Below are 16,086 nucleotides of genomic sequence, written 5' to 3' on the forward strand. Positions count from 1 at the left end.
CTTAATAAAAATAAATAAATAACATAAAAAAAACTTTTTTAAAATTCGAGGGGGGGAAGGGGAAAGAGGGAACAGGGGAAAGGGGGAGAGGGGGGGAGAGGGAGAGGGTGGGGAGACAGAAAGGGGGAGAGAGAGAGAGAGAGAGAGAGAGAGAGAGAGAGAGAGAGACAGACAGACAACAGTGAAGGGGCAGGGAGAAGAAGAGACAGAATCCCAAGGAGGCTCGGGCCTTATCAGCACAGAGCCTGACATGAAGCTTGACCCTACCAACTGTGAGATCATGACCTGAGCTGAAACTGAGAATCTGATTCTCAACTGACTGAGCCACCAAGGTGCCCCAATAGTTTGCCCATTTTTAAATTGGGTTGTCTTTATTATTGTAAGAGTTCTTTACATGTTCTGGATAAAAGTCTTTCATGAGATGAAAATATATGTATGATTTGAAAGTATTTTCTCCTACTATATGACTTGTCTTTTTATTCCTTTAACAGTGTTTTTTAGGAGCAGAAGTTTTAATTTCGATGAAATCCAATTTGTCATTATTTTCTTTTATGGATTGTGTTTTTGCTATACTATCTTAGAAACCTTTGCCAAAACCAGTCATTAAGATTCTTCTCCAATGTTTTCTTCAACAAGGTTTATATTTTTAGGGTTTACATTTATAATCTATTTTTAGTTAATTTTTGTATATGATATGAGGCATGGCTAGTCAATTGCTCCAGCACCATTTGTTGAAAAGACAATCCCTTTCTCCACTGATCTGCTGTTGTACTTTTGTCCACAGTTGCCCATATATATATGGGTCCATTTAAGAATTCTCTACTATGTCCTGATCTACTTGTATGTCTTCATGCCACTACCACAGTATCTTGATTACTGTATTTTTATAAGTCTCAAAACACGCAGTGTGAGTCCTTCATCTCGGATTTTTTTCGAAGTTGTTTTGGCTATTCTAGATTTTTGCATTTCCTATAAGCTTTACAATTAGCATGTTATTTTCTACAAAAAGGTCTGCTTAGAATTTTTTTATTAAAATGTTTTTAATGTTTATTTATTTTTGACAGAGAGAGAGAGAGAGAGAGAGAGAGAGAGAGAGAGAGAGAGAATGAATATGAATATGAATCTGAAGCAGGCTCCAGGCTCTTAGCTGTCAGCACAGAGCCTGATGTGGGGCCTTGAACCAACCACCCACAAATCATGATCGGAGCTGAAGTCGGAGGCTTAACCAACTGAGCCATCCAGATGCCCCTACTCAGATTTTGATTGGAGTTGTACTGAGTCTACAAGCTCAATTTAGAGGTAACTGACATCTACATAATATGAAGTCTTAGAAACCATGAACATAGTGTATTTCTCCACTTATTTAGGTCTTTAATTCTCTCAGCAATGCTTTGTGGTTCTTAGTGTACTGATCTATAAATCTTGTGTCAGATTTATTTCTAAGTATTTAATATTTTTCGAGACTACTATAAGTAATGTTTTTCACAATTTCAACTTACGTGTGGTTTAAGTACATAGGATTTGTATAATGAATGATACTGTACCCTTCATTCTTGCTCAACTTATTTTTTAAAAATGTTTATTTTTGAGAGAGAGAGTGTGCATGCATGTGTGAGCAGGGGAGGGGCAGAGAGAGAGAGAGAGAGAGAGAGAGAGAGAGAGAGAATCTTAAGCAGGCTCCTAGCAGTCAGGGTAGCACATGACGTGGGGCTTGAACCCACAAACTGTGAGATCATGACCTGAGCTTAAATCAAGGGTTGCACACTTAACTGACTGAGCCACCCAGGCATCCCTGTTGCTAAATTTACTAATTCTAGTAGTTTTTTGGGGGTAAATTCTATCAGACTTTTTACATAGACAATCATGTCATCTGCAAATGAACACAATTTTACTTCTTCCTCTCCAAACTGAACAACTTTTATTTCTTCTTTTGACTTATTGCACAGGCTAGGACTTCTAGCATAATGCTGAAAACAAGTGGTAAAAATAGATATCCTTGACATGTTTCTGATGGGTGTTGGATTTTGTCAAATGCTTTTCTTTAACTCTGGAGATAATTTTATGATTTTCCTTTTTTAGGAAAAAAAGGAACCATAAGTTCCTTTTTAATATGGTGAGTTACACTAACTGATTTTCTAGTATTTACCTTCTATTCACTGCATAAATCCTACTTGGCAGTGGCATATTATCCTTTTTATATATTAAGATTCAACTTGCTAAAATTTTGCTTAGCATTTCTGTAGATATGTTCCTAAGAAATATTGGTCTGTAGTTTTTTTGTAATGTGTTTTCAGATTTAGAAATTTAGGTAATGATGGACTCACAGAACGAATTGGACAGTACTCCCTCTTTTTAAATTTTATGGTAAAAATGGGTATGAATTCTTCCTTAAATGTTTGGTAGAATTTATTAGTGAAGCCACATGGAACTGGAGATTTTTGTGTGTGTGACTTTCAAATGTAAATCAATCTCTTTAGAGCATATATGACTATTCAAATGATATATTTCTTAAGTAAGCTTAAGTAGTTTATTTCTTTCAAGGAATTTATCCATTTCTTTTTTTTTTTTTTTTAATTTTTTAATGTTTATTTATTTCTGAGACAGAGAGAGACACAGCATCAGTGGGGGAGGGGCAGAGAGAGAGGGAGACACAGAATCAGAAGCAGCCTCCAGGCTCTGAGTTGTCAGCACACAGCCTGATACGGGGCTCCAACTCACAAACTGTGAGATCATGACCTGAGCTGAAGTTCGTCGCTCAACCGACTGAGCCACCCAGGCATCCCTGAATTTATCCATTTCAACTAAATTGTTGAACTGAGTGGTATAAAGTTGTTCCTAATATTCTTTGATTTTCCTTTTAATATTTATAAATTGTCATCTCTCCCATTTCTGTTTTTTTCTTTTATACACCAGTGTTTATTATTATTATTCTTTAAGCAAGATAGTATAATATAGTGTTTTTAGTTTAGTTTTAATTTTGTGAGATGGTTTTATTTTTAAAATTTTTTTAATATATGAAATTTATTGTCAAACTGGTTTCCATACAACACCCAGTGCTCATCCCAAAAGATGCCCTCTTCAATACCCATCACCTACCCTCCCCTCCCTCCCACGCCGCATCAACCCTCAGTTTGTTCTCAGTCTTTAAGAGTCTCTTATGCTTTGGCTCTCTCTCACTTTAACCTCTCTCTTTTTTTGTTTCCTTCCCCTCCCCCATGGGTTTCTGTTAAGTTTCTCAGGATCCACATAAGAGTGAAACCATATGGCATCTGTCTTTCTCTGTATGGCTTATTTCACTTAGCATCACACTCTCCGGTTCCATCCACATTGCTACAAAGGGCCATATTTCATTCTTTCTCATTGCCATGTAGTACTCCATTGTGTATATAAACCACAATTTCTTTATCCATTCATCAGTTGATGGACATTTAGGCTCTTTCCATATCTTGGCTATTGCTGAGAGTGCTGCTATAAACATTGGGGTACAAGTGCCCCTATGCATCAGTACTCCTGTATCCCTTGATCTCTCACATTTCTGATATTGATAATTTGTCTTTTCTCTTTTTCTGATCAGATTAAACATTTATTAATGACTCTGATCTTCTCAAAGAACCAATTTTGGGTTTCATCGATTGGGTTTCATCGATTATTGCTTTTTGTTTTCTTTTTCTGTTTTCCTCTATGATTTTTATTATTTCCTTCCTTCTGCCTATCATATAATTTTTGTTTTTATTTTTACTATGCCCTCCCTTTCTCTCTTTCTAGTCTTTTACTTATTCTTATTTATTTACTTATTCTTATTTATTTTTGTTTGGAAAAGTTTTTAAGGCTGTGAATTTTCTTGTGATCACTTTTAAATGTATCCCATGGATTCTGATATGTACTGTTTTCGTTATTAAGAAAACTTATAATTTCATTTTGTATTTTCTCTTTCATGTAATAGTTAACAGGTAGTTTTAAAATTTCTAGTTGGGTGGGCCTTACTGTTTTTGATTTTCTCATCATTTATAGCTTTACTGCATTGTGATCAGAGCATAACTTGTAATAGTCTTACTTTACGGAACTTTCTAATATTTTCTTCTCTACATGGCTTGCACAAGAAATAGCTTGCTGTGACTTGGTGCTTACTTTTCCATTTGTCAGTAATTTGAAGTTTGGACATTATCTTTCAGTTAGGGTGAGGATGTGGTTTTTTACATTTTTAAAGAATTTAGAAGAAATATAACATCATGAATAAAGCTAAAGCTATAATTTTCTTCCCTTTCCTCCCAAAGGAAAACCAGTGAATAGTGGCTTATGTATATTCCTGAAATACGTGTGTATGATTCCCATCCATGTTTTTATGTTTACTAAGTATGTATCCAAAAACCATACAGGCTGTTTCATGTTATTTTAAAATTTATGTAGATAGTATCATACTGTATGTCTTCTTTGCAACTTCACAGTCATCATTATATTTTGAGATTTATTAATGTAGTTACACCTCACTAGTGAATATTCTAGTTTATTCACTCTAGCTGTTGTATCCCACTGCATAAATAAGTTAACTATCCATTTTCCTTTTTTTTTAATTATTAAAAAATTTTTTTATGCTTATTTATTTTTGAGAGAGAGAGCGAGAGCAAGCAGGGAGGGGCAGAGAGAGGGGGAGACACAGAATCTGAAGTAGGCTTCAGGCTCTGAGCTGTCAGCACAAAGCCCAACACGGAGCTTAAACTCACAGACTGTGAGATCATGACCTGAGTCAAAGTCAGACGCTTAACCTAGTGAGCCACCCAGGCACCTCACCATTTCCCTTTGTTGATTCCAATTTTTCACTATTATAAAGAGCTATGAACATTCTTATACATAATCATCATAAGTAAATTTCTACTTAGATACCAAGAAGTATATTTTTGAGTCACAGGGTACAAGCATTTATTTAGGTATTGCCAAACTCTTCTCAAAAGAAGTTCTATTAATTTATAACCCACTAAAAATATCTAAGATTTCTATTTTCCCAAATTCTTGGCATCACTGGACATTTCCATTTAAAAAATTTTAAAAACTAATCAGAGTTAACCAAGCCTCTTATAAAAAAAGAGTAGTATTTACAGATGGAAAACTGAGATGCTGAATTACTGCTTTATGTTTTACAGGTATTCCATTACCAAGTCTTAAACCACTAATTTTAAAGGTATAAAATAATTTATTGATGTTTACTTTCTAGGTCCAAATAGTAATTTGAGCATAGCAGTTTGTCTGGAATACACTGTTTTGGCTTTACCATAAAACTGCTTTAACTCAATGTTAATATATCATCAGACTACATCATCATCTGAAGGATGCTTTCAGAAAATCTGTTGCTGTTACAGAGCTGCTGAGCATTTTTTACACTGTTGTTAATTAAATATGACTATTCGGGAGAAATTTTTATTTTGTCTTAGTACAAGAACAACTATACTTAAACATCTGGTTCATTGTTATTAATGAACATTGCTAGTCTTAGTTCTTTAATTATGCTAGACATTTGGAAAGCTATTGCCAAATACAAGGTCTATGTATAGCAAATGTATAGGACCTTATAAGAACAACCTCCCTTCTTAGATTCATGTTACCATTTCTGTCCTCATTTTCTTTGTTGATCTTCCTTACCTACTTTATGTATTTTTCTAAGTCATCTAAAATTAAGTATTTAGTTGAATTCATAATATTAAAATGATCAATGCTACAATATTTAGCCTATACTTTTTCAAAAATATGAATTAGAAGTTTCTATCCCATCATTCTTTTATACTGTCAAAGGCACATCTGATTAGAAACTATATTCTCGAATTGCTCTGGTACGTTTTTTTTTTAAGTTTTTATTTTTAAGTAATCTCTACATCTAACATAGGGCTTGAACTTATAACCCTGAGATCAAGAGTCACCTGCTTTACCGACTGAGCCAGCCAGGTGCCCATGGTGCTTACCTTTTCTGCTACTTCCCGCACAGACTGGACACTTGTTCCATACAGATGGTTATTATACTGGCCAGCTTCAATAAATTTATGCTCCTGGATATCTTTTTCCATCTGCTCTCTTGAAGTCACAAAATGATAATCTCTTCCATCTACCTCATAGTCTCGTTTTGGTCTAGTTGTATCTTTAAAAGAAAATAACTTGAAGTGTTTAGTATTAACAAACATAACAAATCCATTTTCTCTTAAATAATGTTTTGTTAAGTTTAACACAACAGCGATTAATTGAAACTTAAAAAGGGACAATATGGAGGAATAACTGATAACTTAGTATAAACCATTAAAAACGGTAATGTTTGCTTTTACGACACATGGTGACAAAATGTTAAGAACAATAATTAAGAATATTTATGTGGCTTACTTACGAGGAACACATGATCCAAATTTGTCAGGAAATTCAGAGATCAAGTCATCATTTATCCTGTCTTTCATAGGTCCCAATATGATCACTGGTCGAGTATAATTAACTGTAAAGATAAACTGCATGTTAAAAGGAATAAACACTCAACAAACATCAATGTATTTCACCAGAGAATAAAAATATCTTTAAATGTTATAAAGAATATTTTTTTCTTTCTCCATCAATGATGCTTAACTTGCTAGTTTATACACTTTTCAGATCTTAAACTTAAGTTAATCTCCCATTAGAAGTCATAAACTTGGCAATTCAACCAAGTTAAATTCAGAATTTAGCAGATAGTGTTTCTCTACAATGCTAGTATCATCTCATTACAAATGAGAAAACACCAGTTTAGTGTTTACTGATCCTTTCTGAAGTAGGAATTGTTAGGAAGCAGATCAAAGAAGGGCAAAAAAGAAACTCGGTGTAAGAAGTGATATAATTACAGGAGTGATCTAGAAAGATGATTTAATAGAAGTGGATTATACCTTACACTGGATTGTAAAGGATTATGCTAAAAGCAGGGAGATTGATAGGATCAGAATTATGGTAGGAGGGATGAAAAGAAGGTTATAAATAAGGAAGATAATGAGAGAAGGATAAATAGGACCTAGAAACTGACTGGACAAGGGAGATGAAAACAGAGAAAGATCAAAGATGTTTACAAAATTTTGAACAAGGGTCACTGAAGGACAGTGACCCTATCATAAACACTGGAAAGAAGCTGCTTAGAAAATAAAATAGCGGGGCGCCTGGGTGGCTCAGTCGGTTAAGCATCCGACTTCAACTTAGGTCACGATCTCACGGTCCGTGAGTTCGAGCCCCACATCGGGCTCTGGGCTGATGGCCCAGAGCCTGGAGCCTGCTTCCGATTCTGTGTCTCCCTCTCTCTCTGCTCCTCCCCCGTTCATGCTCTGTCTCTCTCTGTCTCAAAAATAAATAAACGTTAAAAAAAAAAAATTAAAAAAAAAAAAAAATAAATAAATAAATAAAAAGAAAATAAAATAGCAATATAAAACAGCTAATACAAAATGACTAAATTCTAACACTGTAAACTAAACCACACTTCACAAGATACATATAGCAAATTTCTATATTTATAGAAAAAATATAGCAAAATTCTAATAAACATTATTTTGAGGTGTAAGTTAGCCTATTTTCCAAAGTAAGAAGTATATTTTTCTATTAGATTATAAATCAACAGACTTCACAAACCTTCTTGTTGATTCACTGGCTCATAAGATAAAACATATTCTTCTTGACCACCTATTAGAAAGTTGAAATACAGATGAGAAAATCTATTAAGATAACTAATGCTAATTTAATTCGTCATACATAACATATAAATTACTGGCACTTTCCTGAGAAAACAGCAAAGATGTACTTTGTGAATTATTTCCGGCAAGATTTAGTAAAAAAAAAAAAAAAAAAAAAAAAAAAAAAAAAAAAAAGTGGCAAATTATAAAGTCATAAGTTTGATAAATGTAAAAACAAAATATAAATGTGCTATTTAACAACTACTTTTCTGTTATTCTGTGTTTTAAACTATCATTAGATCTATTTAAAATCTTATTTGTGATGTCAAGCATGTGATATTAATTTTTATTCAGAAGCTGAGAACTATTAAGTCTCTTAAAGATTAACTTTTTAAAGAACAGTTCTACATATATGCATATTTATGCAATTTACTGCTATTAAGAATATGTTGTTCTTTTGGTCCCACCAGATACAATATTTAACAGGATATATTTATTTTTTTATAATTATGATTATAATAAAAAATTTAATATAAAGGTAAAACTATAGTCAGTATTTTACTGGTAAAAAAAATTCACTAATTGTTCTAATAATTCATTTATTCAATTAAAAATATAACATTTATGGGGCACCTGGGTGGCTCAGTCAGTTAAGCATCTGACTTGGGCTCAGGTCATAATCTTGCGGTTTTTGGGTTCGAGCCCTGCGTCAGGCTCTGTGCTGAAAGCTCGAAGCCTGGAGCCTGCTTCTGATTCTGTGCCTCCTTCTTTCTGCCCCTCCCCCACTCATGCTTGTCTCTCTCTCTCTCTCTCTCTCTCTCTCTCTCAGAAATAAACATTAAAAAAGTGAAAAAATAATATATATATAACATTTAAAGTGAGTTTAGCGGTGCCTGTGTGGCTCAGCTGGTTGAGTGTCCCAACTCTTGATTTTGGATCAGGTCATAATCCTGGGGTGTGGGATCAAGCTCCATGTCTGGCTCCACGCTCTGTGTGGAGATGCTTAAGATGCCCTCCCTTTGTCTCCCTGCCCCTCTCCCATGCTATAATTAAAAAAAAAAAAAAAAAGGAAAAACAATATTAAAACAAAAAAATGAGTTTAAAAAAGCTTTAGATAAGGGTACTCCCTTCTACTACTAGATGGGATGCTGCTCAATTCATGAATTGCTTAATAAAGCCAATTAAAAAAAAAAAGCTTTAACTAAAACTAAATCCTTCCCTTCTAACTATGAATCACATAGACAGAAAATATATTTTGCTTTGATTTGAATTCAGAAGTTAAATCCTTTAAGATTAAAGGCTTAGAGCTTAAGAATATCCTCAATAAAAAAAAGTCTACAAATTATATCTTCACTCAGCAAAATGAACTAAAGAGAGAGTTAAAAATTCCTGGGATTCTTAACATACACACACACACACACACACACACGTATAGAAAACAAACTAGGAAGGACTGTTACTTCAAGCAGTTCAATAAAAACAATCAATGTTGTATAATATATTTGAGGATATTCCCCTTGATTATCAAGATTCTATAGCAACCTTTTCATTAAATTTGTCACTGGTTTATATTACATGTATGCAGCTGTAGAGCTTTTAAATTCATATACTGGCTTTAAAAGTATATTTCACTGCTTTAAAAGTGTATTTCACTGTTTTATTTATTATCATAATGTATAAAATACATACTTACAAGCTGCTTTTTAAAGTACTGTAAAACATGGTTTATATATTAGCAAAAACATGCAATTTGAATATTCCACACCTAACAATTCATGCAAATGGTGAGACAGACAGTATATACTTTCATTACCTCTTTTTAGACTAGAAAGCTACTCAACTGCTCTATGGTGAGTTCTGATTACACATTAATAAAACACTAATAAGAAATCACATTCCCATACCAAAAAAAAAGAAAATTGTTATGTAACTATTATGCAAAAAATAACAACCAATGAAATGAATGAGGGTTAAAAGTATATATTGTCAACATGAAAAAATATCAGAGACTGATATTAACAGGATGGACCTTTTGAGCAGCCATACTCATCTGTAATCAAGATTACTTTCACATTAGACAGCAGTAAAAAAAAAGAAGTTAGAAAAGCAATTTTAATTTTTACGGTACCACAACTGATAAATTCATGCACTCCCCCTGTTACTCCCATGCCCAAATCTGTTAAAAAAAACTTCACATGCTTGCATAGTTCACTTAGCAATATGATACCAAGAATGTAACACAGTACACCAGAAAGAAATCAGTATTATTGTCTGAGCAACTGTTGAAAAATTTTCCTTCATCGTGTATGTTCACCAGATGCTGGTAATAAATAATAACTTAACCCAGAACAGTTAACCCAGAACTGGTGACAAAGAATAAAAAAGGACATAAAGCTAACAAAAATTTAGCATTACTTAAAAACATTTTAATGCTCATATTAAAAACAAAATTACTAAAGAAAATGGCAAAATACAAGTTTATCCCTCATTTAACCAGATTTTTTTCTTGTAAAAGATACATACATAGAAGTGTACTGTGCATACAAATAGTACTGTTTGTAAAAAGGATTTTAGAATTTTATAAATTTTTGGAAATTATCTGTTGTACATATAGGACTTTATTTCTGAAGTACAGACTTCTACTTGGCTCTCCCTGATTTTAAAGTATTACGCATCTGATTTTGTTTTTAGAACACATCACTAAGGCAAAAACTCCCAAAGGGTATGTATTACTTGTGATTACAAAAGAACAAGTAACTTAAAACACTTACGGTAACTACTTTCACTATCGCTGGCATTAGAAGTTATATGCTCTGAAATTGCAGGACAATGGAAAAAATAAAGAAAAGTGTCATGAGTTTAAAAAAAGCAAATTATCAAGATAAACACAAGATGACATTACAAAATATTGCGATATAAATCACATACTCCATTTTTAAAAGTCATTTTTGATTTTCCTTGAAAATTTTGTTTTTTTCAAATAAGTATGAATTAGGAAGGAAAAAAAACCCTGTAATTAAGGAAAATGCTCCATTTTTGTACAACACAGATTACAAACAAAATCTATGACAAATATCAAGTAGAATATGACAAAGAGGGCAAAGTGATCCTAGTCCAAATGTAGACACAGAACCCAAAAAGAGAAAAGTTGTATTTGACCAAACAGATGGCCATTTTAATGAAGGAATGTCTTAAAAAAGAAATGATCTTGCTTTTAGTTCAGCTTCTTTCTTGTTCCTGTAGAGAAATGAAAATCCATGTTTTTGAGATCATATAAAGCATTTTAGATGTCATAGATTCAGATGCCTCAAAAAAAAGTCAAATGGAAGGGAATTCTAGAAAGTAGGCTTGTATTTTAAAATAGACTAGTGTTTCTGAGAAATGCGGTTTTGATAAAACTGACAATGGCTGCTTTGCAATCAAAAGATAAAGCAAATACACCTACTCGCAAATTGCCTGGCCTCTCCTTGAGAGTGACCTCATTTCATAACTTGATTGTTCAGTAAACACCAGGCACTCTTCCCATGCAAATGTAATTTTGAATGTTCTCTCAGTAAGTATCTCCCATGAATTAAAAAAAAGTAATTTTATTTATAAAATTAAAAAACAAAATTTTCCACAGGAGAGAGGGAAATCTAAATTTCTTATGTGAAGCACGGGAAAACATTTTTAAAGGATAAGAAAAGAGCTGGAAGAGAAATATCTGCTGTATCATACCACGTAAAATCAAGAGGCACTACTGAAAAGTTCAGAGAATGGTAGAATTTAAGACTTAAAATAAGATAACAGTTCTTGAACTACTGTCACATTGAAAATTACGTCTGTTATTCTAACCTGCAAAGACAAGGTATAATTTTCTTTCTTCCTTTTATAATTGCAGTACAGTTGACATACAATGTTGTGTTAGTTTCAGGTACAAGGACATAACTTCCTTCTTATTATATATATTTTAAATACAGCAGGACATTAAAAATTATAAGTAAAATCAAATAATATATGACAAGCATATGTAAAATGTTTTTTAAAAGTTTATATTTAAAAATTCCTTCTCTTGTAATACAAGTCAAAACCACACTGAGATACCACCTCACACCAGTCAGAGTGGCTAAAATTAACAACTCAGGAAACGATAGATGCTGGCAAGTATGTGGAGAAATGGGAACCCTCTTGCACTGTTGGTGGGAACGCAAACTGGTGCAGCTGCTCTGGAAAGCAGTGTGGAGGTTCCTCAAAAAATTAAACATAGAACTACCCTATGACCCAGCAAGAGCACTACTAGAAATTTATTCAAAGGATACAGGACTGCTGATTCACAGGGGCACATGTACCCCAATGTCTACAGCAGCGCTTTCAACAATAACCAAATTATGGAAAGACCCTAAATGACCATCAACTGATGAATGGATAAAGATGATGTGGTTTATATATACAGTGGACTACTACTTGGCAATGAGAAAGAATGAAATCATGCCATCTGCAGCAAAGTGGATCAAACTGGAAGGTGTTATGCTGAGTGAAATGAGTCAGCCAGAGAAAGAGATATCATATGTTTTCACTCATATGTGGATCTTGAGAAACTTAACAGAAGACCATGGGAGAAAGGAAGGGGAAAAAATAGTTACAAACAGTGAGGGAGGGAGGCAAACTGTAAGAGACTCTTAAATACAGAGAACAAACTGAGGGTTGACCAGAGAGTGGGGGGAGGGGAGAGGGGAAAATGGGTGATGGGCACTGAGTAGGGCACTTGTTGGAATGAGCATTGGGTGTCGTATGTAAGCGATGAACCATGGGAATCTACCCCCAAAACCAAGAGCACACTTTACACGCTGTATGTTAGCCAATTTGACAATAAATTATATTAAAAAAATTTTCTTTTCTTGTTACCACATGTACTTCAAAACAATCATTTTAAATTGTATAACATTCTATTGAACTGATAAATCCTAATTTACCTTACTACTTATTACTTAGACATTTTAGTTTGCTTTAAGCTGTTTTCCATCAACATCAATAATTATTTTTACCTCTTGTCCTATTTCCTTAAATTCATTCCCAGAGTAGGAATGACACATTAAAAAAATCTTAAATTTATATTAGAATTGGTATTACACTCTACAATCTCTAATACGTAAAAGAAAGAAACATTAGTTACTGCAATGGAGTGAGTGAAAGATAGTAAGTAGGAGTAAAGAAGAAACAAAATTAAACATGAGTCTGACAATTATAGAAGTTGGGTAAATGAATACTTACAGGGTTAATTTTACTATTCTTCTATTATTGAATATATTTGACATGTTATATAGCAAAAAGTTAAAGTTACTACGTATCTATTTTCTGTCTTTTCTGGGGAATTCTCCTACTCATCTCAAATTCTCTAAGATTACCAATAGTCGTTAGGCAATGAAATTCTTCAAGTTCTTTCAAGTATCCTTTTATGTAACTCTACAATAAAATCTTGCTGTTCAAAGCATGGCTCGTGGAATAGCACCATCATCACTGCTTGAGAATTTATTAGAAAGGTAAAATGCTTTCTTCCTGATAACTAAAACTAGCATATATATATATATATATATATATATATATATATATATATATATATTTTTTTTTTTTTTTTTAGTCTTTATTTATTTTTGAGAGAGAGAGAGACAGAGAGACAGAGAGAGACAGAGTGCAAGTAGGGGAGGAACAGAAAGAGAGGTAGACAAAGAATCTGAAGCAGGCTCTGGGCTCTGAGTTGTCAGCACAGAGCCCGACGCACAAGCCGCAAGTTTATGACCTGAGCTGAATCAGATGCTTAACTGACTGAGCCACCCAGGTGCCCCTAAAAATTGTATTTTTAAAGGAACTTCATCACAAAAAGGTACTCAAATATCCAATAAACATATGAAAAGGTGTCCAAGTTTATTACTTATCAAGGAAATGCAAAATAAGCCACAATGGATATCCCTACCATACATCAGAATGGCTAAAATGAAAAAAAAAAGATATGCCAAACACACAGAAGATATGTAGCAACTAGAACTCATACACTACTGGGGGTGGCAAAATTGGTACAGCCACTATGGAAAACTACTTGCAGTACCTACCAAAGCTGAACAGATGTATGTATCTATGACCTACCAATTCCTTTCCCAGGTATTTCCCCATCAGAAAGATATATATGTGTTGACCAACAGACATCTACAATATTGTTCAAAGCAACACTATTCCAAATAGCCCTAAATATATGTTTATTTACAAATTTGAGACAATAGGGGTGCCCCAGTGGCTCAGTTGGTTAAGTGTATGACTTCAGTTCAGGTTATGATCTCATGGTTAGTGAGTCTGAGCCCTGCATTGGGATCTCTGCTGTCAGCACGAAGCTTACTTTGGATCCTCTGTCCGCCCCGCCCCCCCCATCCCTTCCTTGCTTGCGATCTCTTTCTCTCAAAAATACATAAACATTAAAAAAAACCTGAGATGATATATGTAGTTTCACATTTTACTTTTTTCATTCACATTATGAACATTTCCCCATGTCATATGTTTTAATATGATTTTCAATGGCTATACAATATTACAAAGTATAGACAATCATACTTCATTAACCACTTCCCAAATGTAAGACATTTTAGGATGGTTTCAAAAATTTTTTGACTGTAGTTTCTGAATAAAATTAAAATAAAGATCCTGATGTATAAACCTTTATTACCATCTCTGATTACATCTTTAGGATAAATTCCTTGAAGAGGAATTAGTAGGTCAAAAGATATGCTTTTTCAAATACACATAATTATAACATATTGAATGTACTCATTCCCCGGAACTCTACCACTGGGTTTTTCTTTAAAAGAAATGTCTGTCAAGAAGATGGGTAAAAACTGTCATTTTGGATGCTTATTTCACTTGTTATTGTTTTAGCATTCTTCTCACATCCCTTGTTTAGTTACCTAATGAAGAGAGAATCTATTTCTTAGTGATCTGTCAGAAATGTGTAGTGCAAAGATATCCCTTTGCCATACATGGTATAAATATATTCTTCTTCAAGTTTTAATTTTGATTTTGATGTTTGATGACCACAGCCATTTCAAATCTCTCTAAATCCAGTCTCACCTTTCTAATCAGACATCTCTTCCCGAGAATGTATCATATATGTCTTTTCTCTTTGCTCTAACTACTACACATCATCCATCTCAAGCAATACTCCCATTCTTACACTTATTCTTTACACAAATAAAAGTAATTCTGGTTTTGGCATCTAAGAGCTCTGCACAACTTTGCTGAAATGAGTCTTTGAGATGAGAAGAAAGGCTTCCCATTACGTATCTCTTTCCTATGTGCCTGAGTTTTTGAGGCGTTCTACAAAATGGAAAGCTATAAAAATTGACCTTCATTTAAAAGGTACAAACCTTGTCTGAAACTGCATCATGATTTCACTTCTGAGCACCTTATACAGCCCCTGCTGAACTTATTTCCTTTTAGTATCTGTTAAAGGAATCTTACTTTTTTCTTTCTGACCTTTTCCAAAGTTGCCTTCTTAAAGCATACAAGCTGCACACATTTCTATTTCTAGCTTTTCACAAGCTATGATGATTTACTTGCATTCTCTCAGACTTCCATCATATTCTACTTAGTTCTGTTAGTCAAAATTAGGATTAGAAAGGTAAATTCTCTCAATGTTTCCTGTACTCTCAACAGGGCAAATCAATAATTTGATTGTCTTCTTTGTAAAATCATTTGAAGTTCATGTCTATGAAAAGTATTCTAGGTTATCACTTTTTTCTTTTTCTTCTTCAATTAAATACATTATTTTTCACAGGTTATGTAAAATTACATGTAGATGTACATCTTTCTTGATATTCAGTGTTATTCCACATTTCTTCAATGGGTTTGTTTCTCTGAAATAATTTATGCTTTTTGTTCTCAGTCCCTTCATGAGTCCTATTCCAACAAGTCCTGAATACCTATAGAGGTCACATTTATTTCTTCATACTAAAACCTCACAGGATTTTGCTTAAGTTTATTTCCTGTATTTGGAACTTTAGAATACAGATTACTGAGGCTACAAATAACGTCCCTAACCACGCTTTTCCCAGAATTTTCTGTTGTGTAATAATGGGGACCTTGTTAACTGCTAGTCATCTATTTCATGTGGTAACTGCCATCATATTGAGGTTTAGAATTTTACTCGTATTTTCCTGTCTCCCTCAGTTTTTTCCAAATAAAATCTTCTAGATTTGCTCATCAAGTTACCAGATGAATAAATTATTTTAGTTTCTGTGAAATGAAGCACAAAACCTATTATTCAAGGGAATCTTAAGTTGCCATCCGGAAAATTAAACCCTTTTAGAAATGACATTGTCTCATAATCAGTTACTGTTTTTCATTTATTTCTCTTCTCAAGTCCCAAACATCAAAATGAGAGATGGAAATAAGATGTGGTGAAGGTGTA

At 33.5% G+C, this 16,086-nt stretch overlaps 1 protein-coding gene across 10 annotated transcripts in view; it reads right to left on the reverse strand.

Moving 5' to 3' along the window:
- DLG1 (discs large MAGUK scaffold protein 1) overlaps window positions 1-16,086 on the reverse strand; it is a 272,972-nt gene that overhangs the window by 20,516 nt on the left and 236,370 nt on the right. For all 10 annotated transcript variants that reach the window (XM_042955806.1, XM_042955805.1, XM_042955810.1 and 7 more), the window contains 4 exons: window positions 10,427-10,468; window positions 7,615-7,665; window positions 6,365-6,466; window positions 5,952-6,124 (listed from right to left, as the gene is read on the reverse strand). In XM_042955806.1, the coding sequence (XP_042811740.1) occupies window positions 5,952-6,124; window positions 6,365-6,466; window positions 7,615-7,665; window positions 10,427-10,468 (368 nt within the window). The remainder of the gene's footprint in view (window positions 1-5,951; window positions 6,125-6,364; window positions 6,467-7,614; window positions 7,666-10,426; window positions 10,469-16,086) is intronic.

The sequence above is a fragment of the Panthera leo genome, chromosome C2 (assembly GCF_018350215.1).
Source record: "Panthera leo isolate Ple1 chromosome C2, P.leo_Ple1_pat1.1, whole genome shotgun sequence".
Taxonomy (NCBI): Eukaryota; Metazoa; Chordata; class Mammalia; order Carnivora; family Felidae; genus Panthera; species Panthera leo.